At 53.0% G+C, this 13,241-nt stretch overlaps 2 protein-coding genes across 5 annotated transcripts in view; one reads left to right on the forward strand and one right to left on the reverse strand.

The window, feature by feature from the left end:
- Positions 1–360: 360 nt before the first annotated feature.
- ADRM1 (ADRM1 26S proteasome ubiquitin receptor) lies at positions 361–7,744 on the forward strand. 3 transcript variants are annotated; one of them, XM_064167849.1, is made up of 10 exons: positions 361–463; positions 1,398–1,608; positions 1,802–1,918; positions 1,998–2,121; positions 2,552–2,638; positions 4,731–4,812; positions 4,997–5,226; positions 5,539–5,696; positions 6,774–6,876; positions 7,521–7,744. In XM_064167849.1, the coding sequence occupies exons 2-10, from the start codon at positions 1,399–1,401 to the stop codon at positions 7,625–7,627; spliced, it is 1,218 nt and encodes a 405-aa protein (XP_064023919.1). In that variant the 5' UTR covers positions 361–463; position 1,398; the 3' UTR covers positions 7,628–7,744. The 3 variants fall into 3 exon arrangements, with proteins under 3 accessions (XP_064023919.1, XP_064023920.1, XP_064023918.1); XM_064167850.1 differs by having other exon boundaries at positions 398–463; positions 1,384–1,608; XM_064167848.1 differs by lacking the exon at positions 361–463 and adding an exon at positions 827–1,052.
- A 541-nt stretch (positions 7,745–8,285) lies between these two features.
- The window catches only part of LAMA5 (laminin subunit alpha 5), a 97,722-nt gene continuing 92,766 nt past the window's right edge, over positions 8,286–13,241 (reverse strand). For both annotated transcript variants that reach the window (XM_064167847.1, XM_064167846.1), the window contains exons 69-80: positions 12,851–12,991; positions 12,520–12,650; positions 12,272–12,439; positions 12,044–12,176; positions 11,762–11,919; positions 11,438–11,624; positions 11,060–11,212; positions 10,788–10,947; positions 10,561–10,691; positions 10,391–10,481; positions 9,889–10,008; positions 8,286–9,743 (exon numbers count right to left, since the gene is read on the reverse strand). In XM_064167847.1, the coding sequence (XP_064023917.1) occupies positions 9,589–9,743; positions 9,889–10,008; positions 10,391–10,481; positions 10,561–10,691; positions 10,788–10,947; positions 11,060–11,212; positions 11,438–11,624; positions 11,762–11,919; positions 12,044–12,176; positions 12,272–12,439; positions 12,520–12,650; positions 12,851–12,991 (1,728 nt within the window). In that variant the 3' untranslated portion in view covers positions 8,286–9,588. The remainder of the gene's footprint in view (positions 9,744–9,888; positions 10,009–10,390; positions 10,482–10,560; positions 10,692–10,787; positions 10,948–11,059; positions 11,213–11,437; positions 11,625–11,761; positions 11,920–12,043; positions 12,177–12,271; positions 12,440–12,519; positions 12,651–12,850; positions 12,992–13,241) is intronic.

Below are 13,241 nucleotides of genomic sequence, written 5' to 3' on the forward strand. Positions count from 1 at the left end.
CAGCTCCTGCCGGCCGCGGACACCCGAGGCCTGCGTTCTCCGCACCTCCGAGCAGTCCCGACGTTGGGTAACGGCAACCTGCCGCATCCCGGGGGCGACTGCACACCTGCCCCCTGCAGCCTGCCCCGCGCCAGGGAGAGACGCCTCACCGAGACGGGTTTATTTTTGTACTCTTGAGTCGATGACGCTGCGCTGCACAGGTGTGTGGCCGCAGCCGTTACAGCGTTACGCTGCAAAGGGAATAAAGCTGGGTTCGGAGAAGGGCCGGGCTGCAGCCCCTGCTGGCGCCATCTTGCACCGCCGTGACACAGCAGGGCGCCGTGCGCCGCCACTCTTGATCGACAGCGGCGGCGGCCAACCAGAAGCGGCCGCGGGGGCGCTTGCCCCGCCTCTTGGCGGGCGGGTTCCGGTGCGCGGGGCAGGAAGAGCCGGGCGGCGAAGGGCCTGCGGGCGGCGGCGGCAGGTACCGGCGCGGGGGGCGGCGGCAGGTACCGGCGCGGGGGGCGGCGGCAGGTACCGGCGCGGGGGGCGGCGGCAGGTACCGGCGCGGGGGGCGGCGGCAGGTACCGGCGCGGGGGGCGGCGGAGCGGGCCTAGTTCGGCACGGCCGGGTTCTGCCGCGGGCTCCGAGCGATCCCGTTCGACCCTGCCTGCCGCTTGCCCCGGTGGTTTCGCTGGGGCCCGGCCGACTTAGGCTGCGCCTAGCGCTGGGAAACGGGGTTTGCCGCCGGGGAGAACTGGGGGGATGGCGGCCTCGGGGGGCCCGGCTGAAGATCGAGGCTGCTTGAGTGGGTGGGAGGCCGCGGAGGCGGCTGTGGCCGGGCACACGGTCTGGGCTGTGCTTGGTTGTGCGGCCGGCCTGCCCCCGAGGCCCCGTGTGCCGGCAGCCACCGCTCTCGGCGTGCGTGGAGCGGCTTGGGCCGCGCTGCGCTGCCGCGGTGCTCTCGGGCCGCCGGTGCTGGGAGGGCGGGTTAAGCGGTGCTGCCAGCTTAAAAACAGCTGCTAAGTCATGCGGGCCGGCCGGTCTCCGGCACTCACAGCTCCACCTGCGAGGTTGGTAAATGCATCCGTTGGGAGATACTAAGCGGGTGCAGCTAAGGCGACCCCGTGGAGGGTTGCTCTGGCACAGGCAGCTGGCGGTTCTCGGCTGGAATGCTGCAGCAGGAGTCCGAAAATCAGTGTTCCAGTGGGGCTTCTTGCAGCTAAAATGCCCCCGATCCTGTGAACCGAAGAAGGAGACATCTGGGGTGGGGGTGGTTTCAAGTACTGTAGCAGATAGGCTGTGCTTTTAAAGTGGAGGTCCGCGGAGTGGCCTGCGCTTCACTTTAGCTCGTTTGAAAAGGATACTGAAAAAAGAGAGTACAGTTCCTCATCACGTCTGCAGCTCTCTCTTTCCAGGATGTCTTCTGGTGCGTTGTTTCCAAGCCTGGTGCCAGGCTCCCGTGGCTCTTCAAGCAAATACCTGGTGGAATTTCGAGCAGGGAAGATGTCCCTGAAAGGCAGCACTGTAACTCCAGACAAGAGAAAAGGTCTTGTGTACATCCAGCAGACTGATGATTCCCTCATTCACTTCTGCTGGAAGGACAGGACTTCAGGCAACGTTGAGGATGTGAGTATGGGTTTGTGTTATGCTGGCGGTGCCAAAAAAGGTTCCCTAAGACAAAGCAGGATGAGAATGCTACTGTGGCTTTGCAGACTGGCACTTCCAAATCTCTCTGCTCCTCAGAGCTTGGGGAGGAGGGCGGAGATCTCTGGGAAGCTAAAAGTGACATTGTTCCTGTTCCCACTACTGTATTTTGCAGGATTTGATTATTTTCCCTGACGACTGTGAATTCAAGAGGGTACCTCAGTGCACTACAGGCCGTGTGTACGTATTGAAGTTCAAGGCAGGATCAAAACGACTCTTCTTCTGGATGCAGGTTGGTGGGAACACAGCAACGAAGGTTTTAGAACGAAATGCTTCTGGTTGGACTCCTACCAAGAGTGACTTTCTTGCAGGAGCCGAAGACGGACAAGGATGAGGAACACTGCCGTAAAGTCAACGAGTATCTCAACAATCCCCCAATGCCTGGTGCTTTGGGTGGGAATGCCAGTGGAGGCCACGAGCTCCCAGGGTTGGGAGGTACAGTTCATTCTCTGCTCCTTCATGTGACAGCCTTGGGTTTCCTAGGTTTATTTTTAGAATAGGCACTTATAGTTCTTTAGGAGGAAATTCCTGATGGCTCTGGAGGGTGAGCTGGGGACAGTGTTAATACCAGAAGTGTAAATGTTCTTTTAGCAGAATAAATTGTGCTGTTTTAATAGGTGCAGGCTGAAAGTTAAGACTGCCAGAAGAAATCTCTCTTTGTTTCCAGCAGATTCTCTGGAGTCTTACTTCTTTCTGAAGCCAAATTACATTTATCTTTTATGAACATCATGAATCAGTAAACAGTTGAAACTGTTTTTCCATACAGAATGTGATGCCAATTAATCTCCTGCTGTTTGAGCCGGAGTGCTGTGAAAAAAAAAAACCTCTGTGAATATGTTGTGTTTCAGAATGTTTTTGTTTTTAGGTGAGGGTGGCTTGCAAAGCCTTCTTGGAAACATGAGCCATAACCAGCTCATGCAGCTGATCGGACCAACGGGCTTAGGAGGACTTGGTAAAATGCTTTAATATCTTTATGCCAAAATAGTATTTTCTCCTGCCAGGTTAAATCTTACCTGACAATATTTTCCAGTAGTGATCTTGATTTGGATAGTGCTGCTTTTGTGGCAGAAAGCAAAGCCCTGCCTCAAAGATGGGCTGAGGGGCAAAATAAGTATGCAGGAAGTGAAGGGCACCAGGTTCTACATAGCACTCATTTAAGTCTTGATCTGCAAGGAATATCAGCTCTGCTCCTTGCTCTGCTCAATCTTCTGTGTATTTTCTTTCCCTCCTGTTTTTCTACCCCTCCTCCTCCTAAATATTCACTGGAGCAGCAACTGAGAACCAGGGACTCATTACTGGTGAATGTCCCAGTTACCAAGCTGAGAGGTTGCTCGTCTTGTCTCTGATTCAGTGAATATTTATGTGCAGAGTTCAAGAGAGGCTGGAGCGTGCTCATCCCACAGCACTCTGGTCAGAGGAGTGAGGTTTAGGTTAGGGCTTTCTCTCGTGGGACACTCTAGGGAGAGCTTGAATTGCTGCACTGTTTTTTCTGAAGGGGATGAGTGGTGTGGTAGTCGCTGCTGTAGTCTGATCTTAACTATCCACACCTGGAGCCCAACAGCATTTCTGGCCCTTAGTGGAAGTAGGCAAAGATACATGTGGCAGTGACTAAGGTTTTTCTGTGCTTGAGTCCAGAGTCCATTTTTGTGGCTCTAGCACATGTCTGTTAGCCTGAGATGCAAATCTCTTGTTAGTGTTGGAACATTCTGGCTTTTTAGGTTGTGTTTGGAAAGGATCTTCTTCTTGAAACTTCACGTGACTTCTGAGACTGTCTTCCTCAACACTTCTCAACACTTTCTCTCAGCAGCTTTTCTTTCTTTGCCTTTCCATTAGACAGCTTGACATGAAGCTTACTGCAGTAATGCAAGGAAAAGCCATCTGCTTGCCTTGGCAAATGTGACTGTGATGAATCTGTCTGGATCTTTTCCCCCAGTGGCATCTTGTCCTTTTGCATCAGTTTGCATCTTGCATCTCTCCTGGGACTCTGCTTTTATTGCTGAGCTCCTACCACAAAGCAGCTTTCTTACTTCTGGATAAACTTTTCTAGCAGGAAAAAAACTGAAGGGTGTGGTACAGCCTGATCAGCTGTAGCCTACTGTTCTGAGGCTGTAGAAGCTCTGGGCTGGTGAAAAAATGTGTTAGGGATGTGGTTCTATTGAGTGAGCTCTGTACAAAGGATCTAGTGGCTGGTGCTCACTCTGACCTCCAGTCATTTAGTCACATTTGCTAGTGGAGTGTTCTGTCCTCTGCTTGCAGGTACCTCCCAGAAGGTGGGTGATGAGTGCAGGTCTGGTGTAGGGAGGTGTGTCTAATTTTATGTGGCACAAAAAAGCACTGGGGATGGCAGGTGTATGGTAAATAGAGTGTTTGGCTGATGTAGCTCAAAGGAATTGTAGAGGGACAATCAGCCACTGACAGCTCCAGTGGACTGAGAAGCTGTGAGAAGTCCTTGGTAGTTGGTGTGCGTGGGTGAAGGAGGCTGGTTCTCATTTCTTCTGCACATGGCAGTTGTCTCAAGGGCTGAGTGTTGGTGTCCTGCTGTCTCTTGATCACTTCTCTTCTCAGAGCAGTTTGTGCGTGGTGCTGTCCTCACTTTGCCTATGAAATGTTTAGGCACTCTGCTGAGTCTGTTGCTGCATCTGTTAGGTCTGAAGCTTCAAACCCCAGGTGTATGGGGAGACAGCAGCGGTCACTCAAAGGCCCTGCCTCTATCTTCTGCTGAGGGCCTTGGCTTAGGATTTAGAGAAAAAAAAGGATTTTTGGGAATGAGTAGAGAGGAGGAGAGGGCTGTGCCACAGTAATCCTGAATGTGTGGCACAAACCAAAGTCATCTCATCTAATGGGGTTTTCTAATGGGGATGCAAAAGCAGAATGAGACCTATTAAAGAAGGAGTGGTGGGGTTGGTCTGGGCTCTTTCACCTCTTTCCTCTGTTGTAGCAGACAAAATCTTTCAGGTACGAGAGTGACCTCTCCAGTACAGAGAGGTGCAAGAAAACTGAAGAGATCAATTCCTAAGCCTGTTCTTCTTTTATTTTTATGGAAGGTGGGCTGGGTGCACTGACGGGTCCTGGGCTGGCCAGTCTGCTTGGAAGTGGGGGACCCCCAACCAGCAGCTCGTCATCAAGGTAGGGTCCCTGCCTGGTCTGGGTTTGTAATGGCCTCATAATGTTGAGTTGCCACTGCTGTGGGAGGAATCCTGGCCTCCTGAGCAGGAGCTATGGTGGGAATTAAGTCTGCTTATGACCCCTAAAACGAAGTAGGAGCTCTTCATGTTGTAGAGGGAATTCCTGCACTAACTCTCTCCTTCAGCTCTCGCAGCCAGTCAGCTGCTGTGACACCATCTTCCACAACTTCTTCTACCCGTGTTACACCTGCCCCCTCTGTTCCTGCGGCTGCCTCTGTGACCAGTCCCAGCCCCGTACCAAGTTCAGGGAATGGAACCAGCTCTGCCACGAGCCCAACGCAGCCCATTCAACTGAGTGACCTTCAGAACATTTTAGCTACTATGAATGTGCCAGCTGGAGCAGGAGGACAGCAAGGTAACAGTGTTCTGACCAGGCAGCTCCTGGATCCATGAGTCCTTTAGAGCTCTTTTACTGTCCTGTTCCAACTAGTTTGAAAGGGTTTCTTGATTATTGTGTATGTTTGTTTTGATGTTTCTTTTCAGTTTTTTTTTTTTTCATTTGAGTGCTGTTTCTGCTCCTGCAAGAATCTTTTTCTCCAAAACTGAGGGAGAAAGGATGCTAGCAGCATGCTAAGTCTCAGTACTCCTGACTAGTTACTTGGCTTACATGATGCAAAGATGAGGTTTTGTGCACAATCTAACAGCCAACCCTTTATTTCCTTCCTAGTTGACCTGGCAACTGTTCTGACTCCTGAGATAATGGCTCCCATCCTGGCCAATGCTGAAGTTCAGGAGCGGTTGATGCCTTACCTCCCCTCGGGGGAGTCTTTGCCACAGACAGCAGAAGAGATTCAGAATACCCTGACATCTCCTCAGTTTCAGCAGGTGGGTGCCTGACTGTCAGGGGAGCTGCTGTTCTCCTCTCCTCTCCTGTGGCTCCCTTGCCCTGCTTTTTCAGGTTCCTGATGCTTTTCAGCGTAGGAAGGCAATCAGTAGAAGTGGAGAGGAGGAGGGACAGGATTTAATGGAGCACAAGATCTGACTGCACACCCAGGGGCAGATGAGAATTGATTTTTACTTTTTATTTTGGAATTGAGCTTTAGCTTTCTCTATTTTATTTATCTGGCAAACGACAGGAGTAGTAGCAAATTCATGATTTCCTGTCAGGGTGGCCTGTCAGTAGTCTCCTTAAAGGTCATTTGAGGTGACTGAAGGGAAGAGATGCTCATGGTTACAGCACTGTCATGTGCCTCCTGAAACTGGTACTTAATTCCAGTGCTGCCTACGTGTGACTGAAGCTGGTGTGTTACAGACAAAATTGAACTGCTTAGGCTGATTTGATTGAAAGCTGTTTATTTGGAAAATTCCAGTGGCTAAGGTGACTGGTTTGATTTTAAACTAGAGCAGCTTGTCTGTGGAGACAAGATTGGGAACTGAGGCTGTTTGGTAGCGTGCCTGCAGCTAAGTAAGGATTCCAGATGTCCGTCACTTTGAGAGTGACGGAGCGTGGGAGCAGGCTGCCCAGAGAAGTTGTGGAGCCTCTGTCTCTGGAGGCTTGCAAAGCCTGCCTGGATGTGTTCCTGGGGGATTTGCTCTGGGTGATTTCTGCTCTAGCAGGGGTTCAGACTAGGTGAGCTTCAGAGGTCCCTTCCAACCTCTGTGATCCAGGTGGCAGTCATGCTACTGTGGTTTGGTGTGCTGCTCTGTCTAGCAAGGCTGACCACTTTGTGCTTACTGGCATCAAGGCTGGTGACAAGCTTGCAGACTCCACAGGGCCTGCAGGTGCAGCAGCATTGTGGAGCCTGCCCACGGTGCAGCAGTTGGAGAGTGGCTGCTCCAGGCTGGCCAGTCTCTGAGCTGTGATGGGGCTGCTCTCTGCATGTGGGTGTTGCATAGTAGCCACCTGCTGCTGAACACGATGCAAACACTTGGGTTTTTGACACTTTTGACTCTGATTCACAGGCATTGAGCATGTTCAGTGCTGCCTTAGCTTCAGGACAGCTTGGCCCACTAATGAGTCAGTTTGGCTTACCCGCAGAGGCAGTAGATGCAGCAAATAAAGGAGGTAAGTGTTGGTGCTGTTGGGTGATGAGGGGCTTTGATGTTCTCCACTGCAGGTTGAATGTGGAATGCAGAAAGTAGTGATTAGCTGCAGAGTAGCTGCTGAGAGCCAGTCCTTGCATCGTTGTTTTCACAATGCAAAGGAGAGCGTCTCAGGTGCTTTCCAGCAGGCACTGTGTGGTGTTATACCTGCCTTTAGAGAAGTCCTGCAGAGATGTGCTGAGCAGCCTTGGCATAGTTTTCCTGATAGAGGTGCAAAGCTCTGGGCATGTCACAGTCACCTTGTTCAGAAATATATCTCGTGGGAGTCTTAGTGATTCCCCTGAAATCTGTGAATGCAGGTGGGGGCTGTAGCTTTTGGGGGTGGGTGGTGTCAGCTTTCCCGATGAGATTTTAGCATCCATTCCAAGACTGCAGCAATTCTGGTCTTGGGCTGCCTGTGCAGTTAAAGGTGCATGGGACACTGTCTCTGTCAGATCCAAATATCTCTTACATGTTGAATGAGAGCTAAATTTTTCTTCCCTGTAAACAGATTCTTGCTAAAGCATCTGTTTATTTTCCAAGTAATGAAGTTTTAACCGCATGTGGGCAGTAAACTCCATCCCAGGTGGTGCACAAAGGTAAATAACTACTGTGTTTAACTTCTAGATGTAGAAGCATTTGCCAAAGCAATGCAGAACAGTGTCAAGTCAGACCAAAAGGAAGGAGACTCTAAGGACAAGAAAGATGAAGAGGAAGATATGAGTTTAGATTAAGTTATTTGCTCTTCCTTACAGATATTCCTAGATACTAACTTAAGCAACTGCAGTAGGGTTACTAACTTCATATTGTGCTTATATAAATCTACAAATAAAGGAATTTTCTTTATCTGCCATGCTGTTCTTGCTCAAGTCTATGGCACTTGCTCTTTTTCAGATCACTTCTTATGTTGTACGCAGAATCCCTACTTCTTGGGATGCGCTGATCTTGAGCTTGGAAGATGTAAGGGGTCCTTGAATGTTAACCAACTGTCTTGGGCCCCTTTATCTTCTAGTTCCCTGTCCCATGGGATTTCTCCTAGCAGTTGCTTGAAGAGGCCAAAGTTGGCCTTGCTGAAGTCCAGGTTGTGGCACTGCAGGGCTAGAGTGGACTAGATGACCTTTAGAGGTTCCTTCCAACCAGTGTGAAACTATGATTCTGTCAACTTGAATACAAGGAGGTTCACCTTCCTGAATGTTCCAACATCACTACAGCTGCTGCACAAGAATGGAGCAGATCATGGTAAATACAACCACAACATCCTTGTTGTGCCACTTACTGAGGTGGGTCGATGGTTGGACGTAAAAGATCTTAAAAGCCTTTTCCAAACAAAGTGCTTCTGCAATTGGTCTTCCAGTTCCACATCAGCTTCACAGTTGCTCTTCACCAACGAAGTGAAAGAGAGTAACGTAAAACTTTATTCGACTCCAAAGTATGTACCAGTGATTTACAAAGACCTTCTTTAATACTACGACTTAAAAACAGGTCATAATTACATTGGTTTTTCTTTTTAAGATAAACACGTTAAAAACCCATTTTACAATATTTACCCCTCATAAAAAAACCCCACAATATACTGATATAAGTTATAAGTCCATTTCAGAAGCAAGATTTTGTCCCCAGGTGGCTAGCTAGATATATACACACACACATATATATATATGCCGTGTAAGTGCACGAGTGAGCTAGGTGGTGTTTTGGGAGGAAAAAAAAAGAGGTTGTTTCAAGTGAGGACTGCACTACAAGAGCTGAGAGTGAGGTTTGGCAGGAGAAGGCAGCTGCTGGCATGATGGGTGAGGGCCAAGTTGCACTTCACCCCCAGCCAGACTCGGAGGTAACCTTTCTTTATTTCGTCCCTTTCAAACAACAGGTTCTTGCTTCACCCATTAGGACTTTTGTCAGTGTTATCTACCAGTGCTGAATGCAACTGCAGAGTCAGAGAGCGAGGGTTGGGTCTGGCTGCTTCCCTCAGCAGTTCTCCCAGCCTAATGTAGTCCTTGTTTGGGTTGGTCTGTTTTTCTCAGATTCTTAGCAGGTTAATTTATAAGACAATGCTAATTCTGCAAACAGAATTTTGTCCAAACTCTCCCTTGCAAGACTCTGCATAGCAGTGGCAGGTGAATCGAGACTGCCCTTGGGGGAGCTTAAATGTGTCCTTGCTTGTAAAAACACAAAAGTGACTGAATTAATCCAGTTTGTCCTAATTGCATTTGTTATAAACCAGAAACTGCCTCCAGCCTCTAGCAGGAGACAGTCTGTGACTGTTATTAATAGCCTCAAGTGTTCTGTGAACTAAATCTATGTGCGTTGTAAGTGTGGGGTGAAGGGAGCAGGATTTAGGATGTGCTGCAGCCCACACTCTGCAGGTCAGGTGCTCTTGCCACAAGCCACCCCACAGCAGGAGTCCTGCCATGTTTGACTACATCCTGCAGATGCTTCACCACCGTGGAAGGACCCGGCCCTGTCTCCACAGCCTGCTCCAGCGTTTTGGTTGTTTTTGTGAAAGATGTCCCCAAAGTGCTCCCTTCTCCCCACCTTCCTCCCCTGCCCTCTGTCCCCTTGGATTCATGGCCCCAGACTTGTGCCTGCAGTCGCTGGAGATCAAGCGTGGCTGACCACGGTGAGTGCTATGGAGTGGTGAGGTCTGGGGCCCAGGGAGCAGCACTGTCGGTCCGGCTGTACTCGGAGGTGCAGGCACTTACAACACAGGGCAACCCTTAAGGCCAACCGAGCCCCTGACAGTCCTGGCTTGCAGCAAGTCCACGTGGCTCCGGTTAATCACCAGGTTCCTTATGCAGCCCACGTAATGAGGGAGGGGGGGTAACGGTGACAGGGTGCTGGCACTGTCTGTCTCTGCAGAAGGAACAAGCAAAACTAAACCTTAGCCTGGCTGGTGAGAGGGCAGGGGGTCAAGCACTTGCAGGCAGAACAGACTTGCAGGTGGAACAGGATCTCCCTTGGCTTTGGGCTGGCCTGCAGTGTGCCTTTCCCAACTCACCTGGCAGCCCCCCTACGTGGAAGGTTGCCCTTGTGCTGGGTGCAGGAGGCTGGCTGGGTCCCACCGTGTAGTTGCCTTCCGTGTCCACATCAACCTGGATGATGTTTCTCCATTTGGTAACTTCAAAAGAAAACAACACTCAGTGCTGCTTCCTTCCCTGGAGAGCAAGGCCACCTCCGGCCTCTCGCCCAGAGCTTTGCTGCAGCACAGCGAAACTACTGGGAGGGTGAGAGGACCTGGCTAAGCTCGTGGGAAACACCTCCTCAAAGACCTGTTCCTTGGACCACAGGAGCTGTCTATAAAGGTCTGGCGAAGAGACCTGAGGCCCTCTGCCAGTGGCGTGGGACAGCTCTGACAAGACCAGGGAGGAAATTACTTCATCTGGGAGATCGCAGCTGCCATTAAATGCACACAGGTGGGAACTGGGGCTTAAATACCTGAAGAGGAGGCCCAGGCTGTCCCCAGGAGATGTGGGCTGAGCAGCATCCCAGCTGTCACCTACCTGCGATGGTGTGCCACTGCCCGTCACAGAGAGATGGACACGTCACCGACGAGGAGAACTCAGCACCCCCAACGTTCGCTCTCGCCGTGACCTGGGGTGTGACAGGCTCGTTACAGCCCGGGGAGCTGAGTGGGATGGGCAGGGGATGGGGACAGCCACCCTCCCACTACCTTTGTCTCCTCCATGTACAGCAGCAGATGGTGGCTTCTCCTTGTGCTGAGGTGGAAGATGAGGCCAGAGGCACTGCGGGGACGGACTTCCAGTGTCACTTCGAAGTCCTGCTCGGTCACCAGTGCATCAGCTGCAAGAGAACACCACCGGTGAGGAGAGGGACAAAGGACCTCCCATGGGATGCATCCCAGGGCCCCGGGAGCCAGCCCAGGCTGCTGTGAGGTACCTAGGATTATGGAGCCGCCATCCACAGAGAAGAAGACCCCACTCTCCAGCGAGCCCTCATAGCATGGTGTCACCCCAAAGGTGCCTGAGGGGGGACCCAGGGGCCTCCCATCCAGCTGCAGGTTCCTCAGGCAGCCGTCAAAGCTGGAGAGCGACACAACCTGCAGAAAGGCCACAAGGGTGAGCACAGAGGGGCCAAAAGCTGGCAGGCACAGGGTGATGGCTTGCAATGGGTCAAGACAGGGTGGTGCCATGGGACCCCCAAGCCCTTACCGGTACATGAGCCTTGGCTTTGCCAGCCGGGACTCCTCCCACATACAAGGGCGTCTGGGCCACAAAGAGCCCTGCGGTGGCCATGGCAGCATCTTGCGCTCGCAGCCCATCGATGACCAGCTGGACTCGGCTCTGGTCTCTGCTGAAGAAGACCTGAAAAGACCAAAGGTCAGTGCCAGAGCTGCGGGCAGGGAAGGGAGACAGCCCTGGCTGTGATTTTGCTGTCCCCATTGTTCTCGTGTGACCGTGCACGTTCTGCGTGCACTTGAGATGCGCAGAGTGGGGCTGCACTGAACTAGCCCCTGAAGAGGCATCTGGTGCAGGGCGAGGACTGATGTGGCTCAGGGAGGCCCTGGCAAGCCCTGCCCCTGCACTCACCGTGTGCCAGCGCCGGTCCTGGTACTTGTCTTTGCTGCGGATGCGCAGCCGGCGCCTGCCGATGCCCACCAGGAAGACAAAGCGCCCATTGGAGACAAAGAGAGCCATGAAGGTGCCCCTCTTGCCTGCCACGTAGAACAGCAGCCCATTGGAGGAGTTCAGCTTCACCTCCAGGGAGAAATGGGACCTGCGGGGACAGGGGGTGATGGGAGAACCCTGCTCTCCCACACGGGACAGCTACTCTCCAGGAGATGGTACCTGGGGCCAGCCCAGGGACAGGCATGAGCATGGGCCATGTCGAGAGTGGACATGGGGGAGCCTCACCTCTGCCCAAAGGAAGCTGGGATCTCCTTGAACTCCCAGCGGCTGCTCGGGGCACCCCCGAAGCGGAAGGCACCCACGGCTGAGCGGGGCTGTGGGTGCAGCTGGCAGAGCCCCTCCCGATCGTGCCGGCGGTCCTTTGAGGCAGGCCTGCCTGGCACCTATAGAGGATGCACCAAGGAAAGGAGTGAGGGCAGACCCTCTGTGGGTGTCAGTAAGGGGACAGTGGTGGCATGTGAGCAGGACAAGGAGAAGGATGTGGGGCATTTTGGCAGCAGCTGGTACCTTGGGTTTCCGCCTGTCCTTCTTAGGAGTGACTCTGAGCTGCTGTGGCTGCTCAGCCCAGGGACAGCTCATGGTGACATTGATGTTCTCCACATTCTGCTGCAGATCCACCACCGTCTGTGGCTCTGACATCCTACAAGCAGGGAGAAGAGGTTTCTGCCATGAAGCCAGGTGGAAGGTGGGATGGGGCTGAGCCCTGCTCTCTCCAAGCGGCTGAGAGGTGCCCACCGTTTGACGAAGACGTTCCCGATGCAGCCGGTGAGGTTGCTGAGGGCACCTGGATCCGGGGAGCCCCCGAGCTGGAAGAGCTGCTGCCCCTCCTGCCGCCGCTGCCGCCGGCCGGGCCCGGCGCCCGCCACCGTGTCCTGCAGCTCATCATCCACGTACAGCCGCAGCCTGGAGGGGTGAGCAGCCTGGCATAAGCAGGTCCCTGTGCCCAATGGCGCCCTGTCCCCGTGTACTACCAGGACACATACCCACGGGTGTCACTGTAGAAGGCCACGTAGTGGGTCCTGCCATCCGCATAGACGTTTTGAGTGGTGACTTCAGTTGCCAGTAGGTTCAAGGCCAGTTGGCCCCTCTGGAGGGACACCTGGCACACCCCCTCCTGCAGAAAGCATCATGCCATGAATCCTCAGGAGCTGGACCACGAGGAAGGGCCCATTTCCTCACCACTCTCCAGAGTGCAGACCTTGCTGCAGATTCACCCTCTGGACCTATCAAAGTCCTCCCCTTTTCCCAGGGGCTATCAGCACTATCCCCAGTGCAGAAGCAGCCAGCACAACTGGAGGGACTGCAGGTGCCCACCTGGGTGGTGTGGTGGTAGAGCAGACCCTCCTCCTGGCTCGTCCGGAAGCTGAAGCCGCTGTAGAAGTCCTGCAGCCCTGGCACATCCCTCAGGGCCAGGGTCAGATAGCCGTGGCCGTGGACACTGACTGACCGAGCAATCTGTGAGGGGCAGCACAGGGGAGAGGTGAGAGCCTGGCTGTTGGAAGGGTGCTTCATGGGGTGCCTGATGGAGGTGCTCAATGGGTCTGGCTGGTGCTATGGCCATCCATGCAGTGCACCTCACCGCAAACCTGCTGTTTTATGCTTGTTTCTCCATCAACAAGAGGAAGCTGGGGCTATCCTGGGGGTCCTAGGCTCCTTTGCCCAGATAGGCTCTTTCCCCAGCATGCTGGCCAGGCTGCCAGGGCTT

This window comes from Pogoniulus pusillus, chromosome 29 (assembly GCF_015220805.1).
Source record: "Pogoniulus pusillus isolate bPogPus1 chromosome 29, bPogPus1.pri, whole genome shotgun sequence".
Classification (NCBI taxonomy): Eukaryota; Metazoa; Chordata; class Aves; order Piciformes; family Lybiidae; genus Pogoniulus; species Pogoniulus pusillus.

Excerpts from the sequence above, each read along its gene's own strand:
- ADRM1 (XM_064167848.1), top strand. The coding sequence starts at position 1,009 with ATGCGGGCCGGCCGGTCTCCGGCACTCACAGCTCCACCTGCGAG. Across the intron at positions 1,919-1,997 it reads GACTCTTCTTCTGGATGCAG|GAGCCGAAGACGGACAAGGA; the intron begins GTTGGTGGGAAC and ends ACTTTCTTGCAG. Across the intron at positions 2,639-4,730 it reads AACGGGCTTAGGAGGACTTG|GTGGGCTGGGTGCACTGACG; the intron begins GTAAAATGCTTT and ends TTTTTATGGAAG.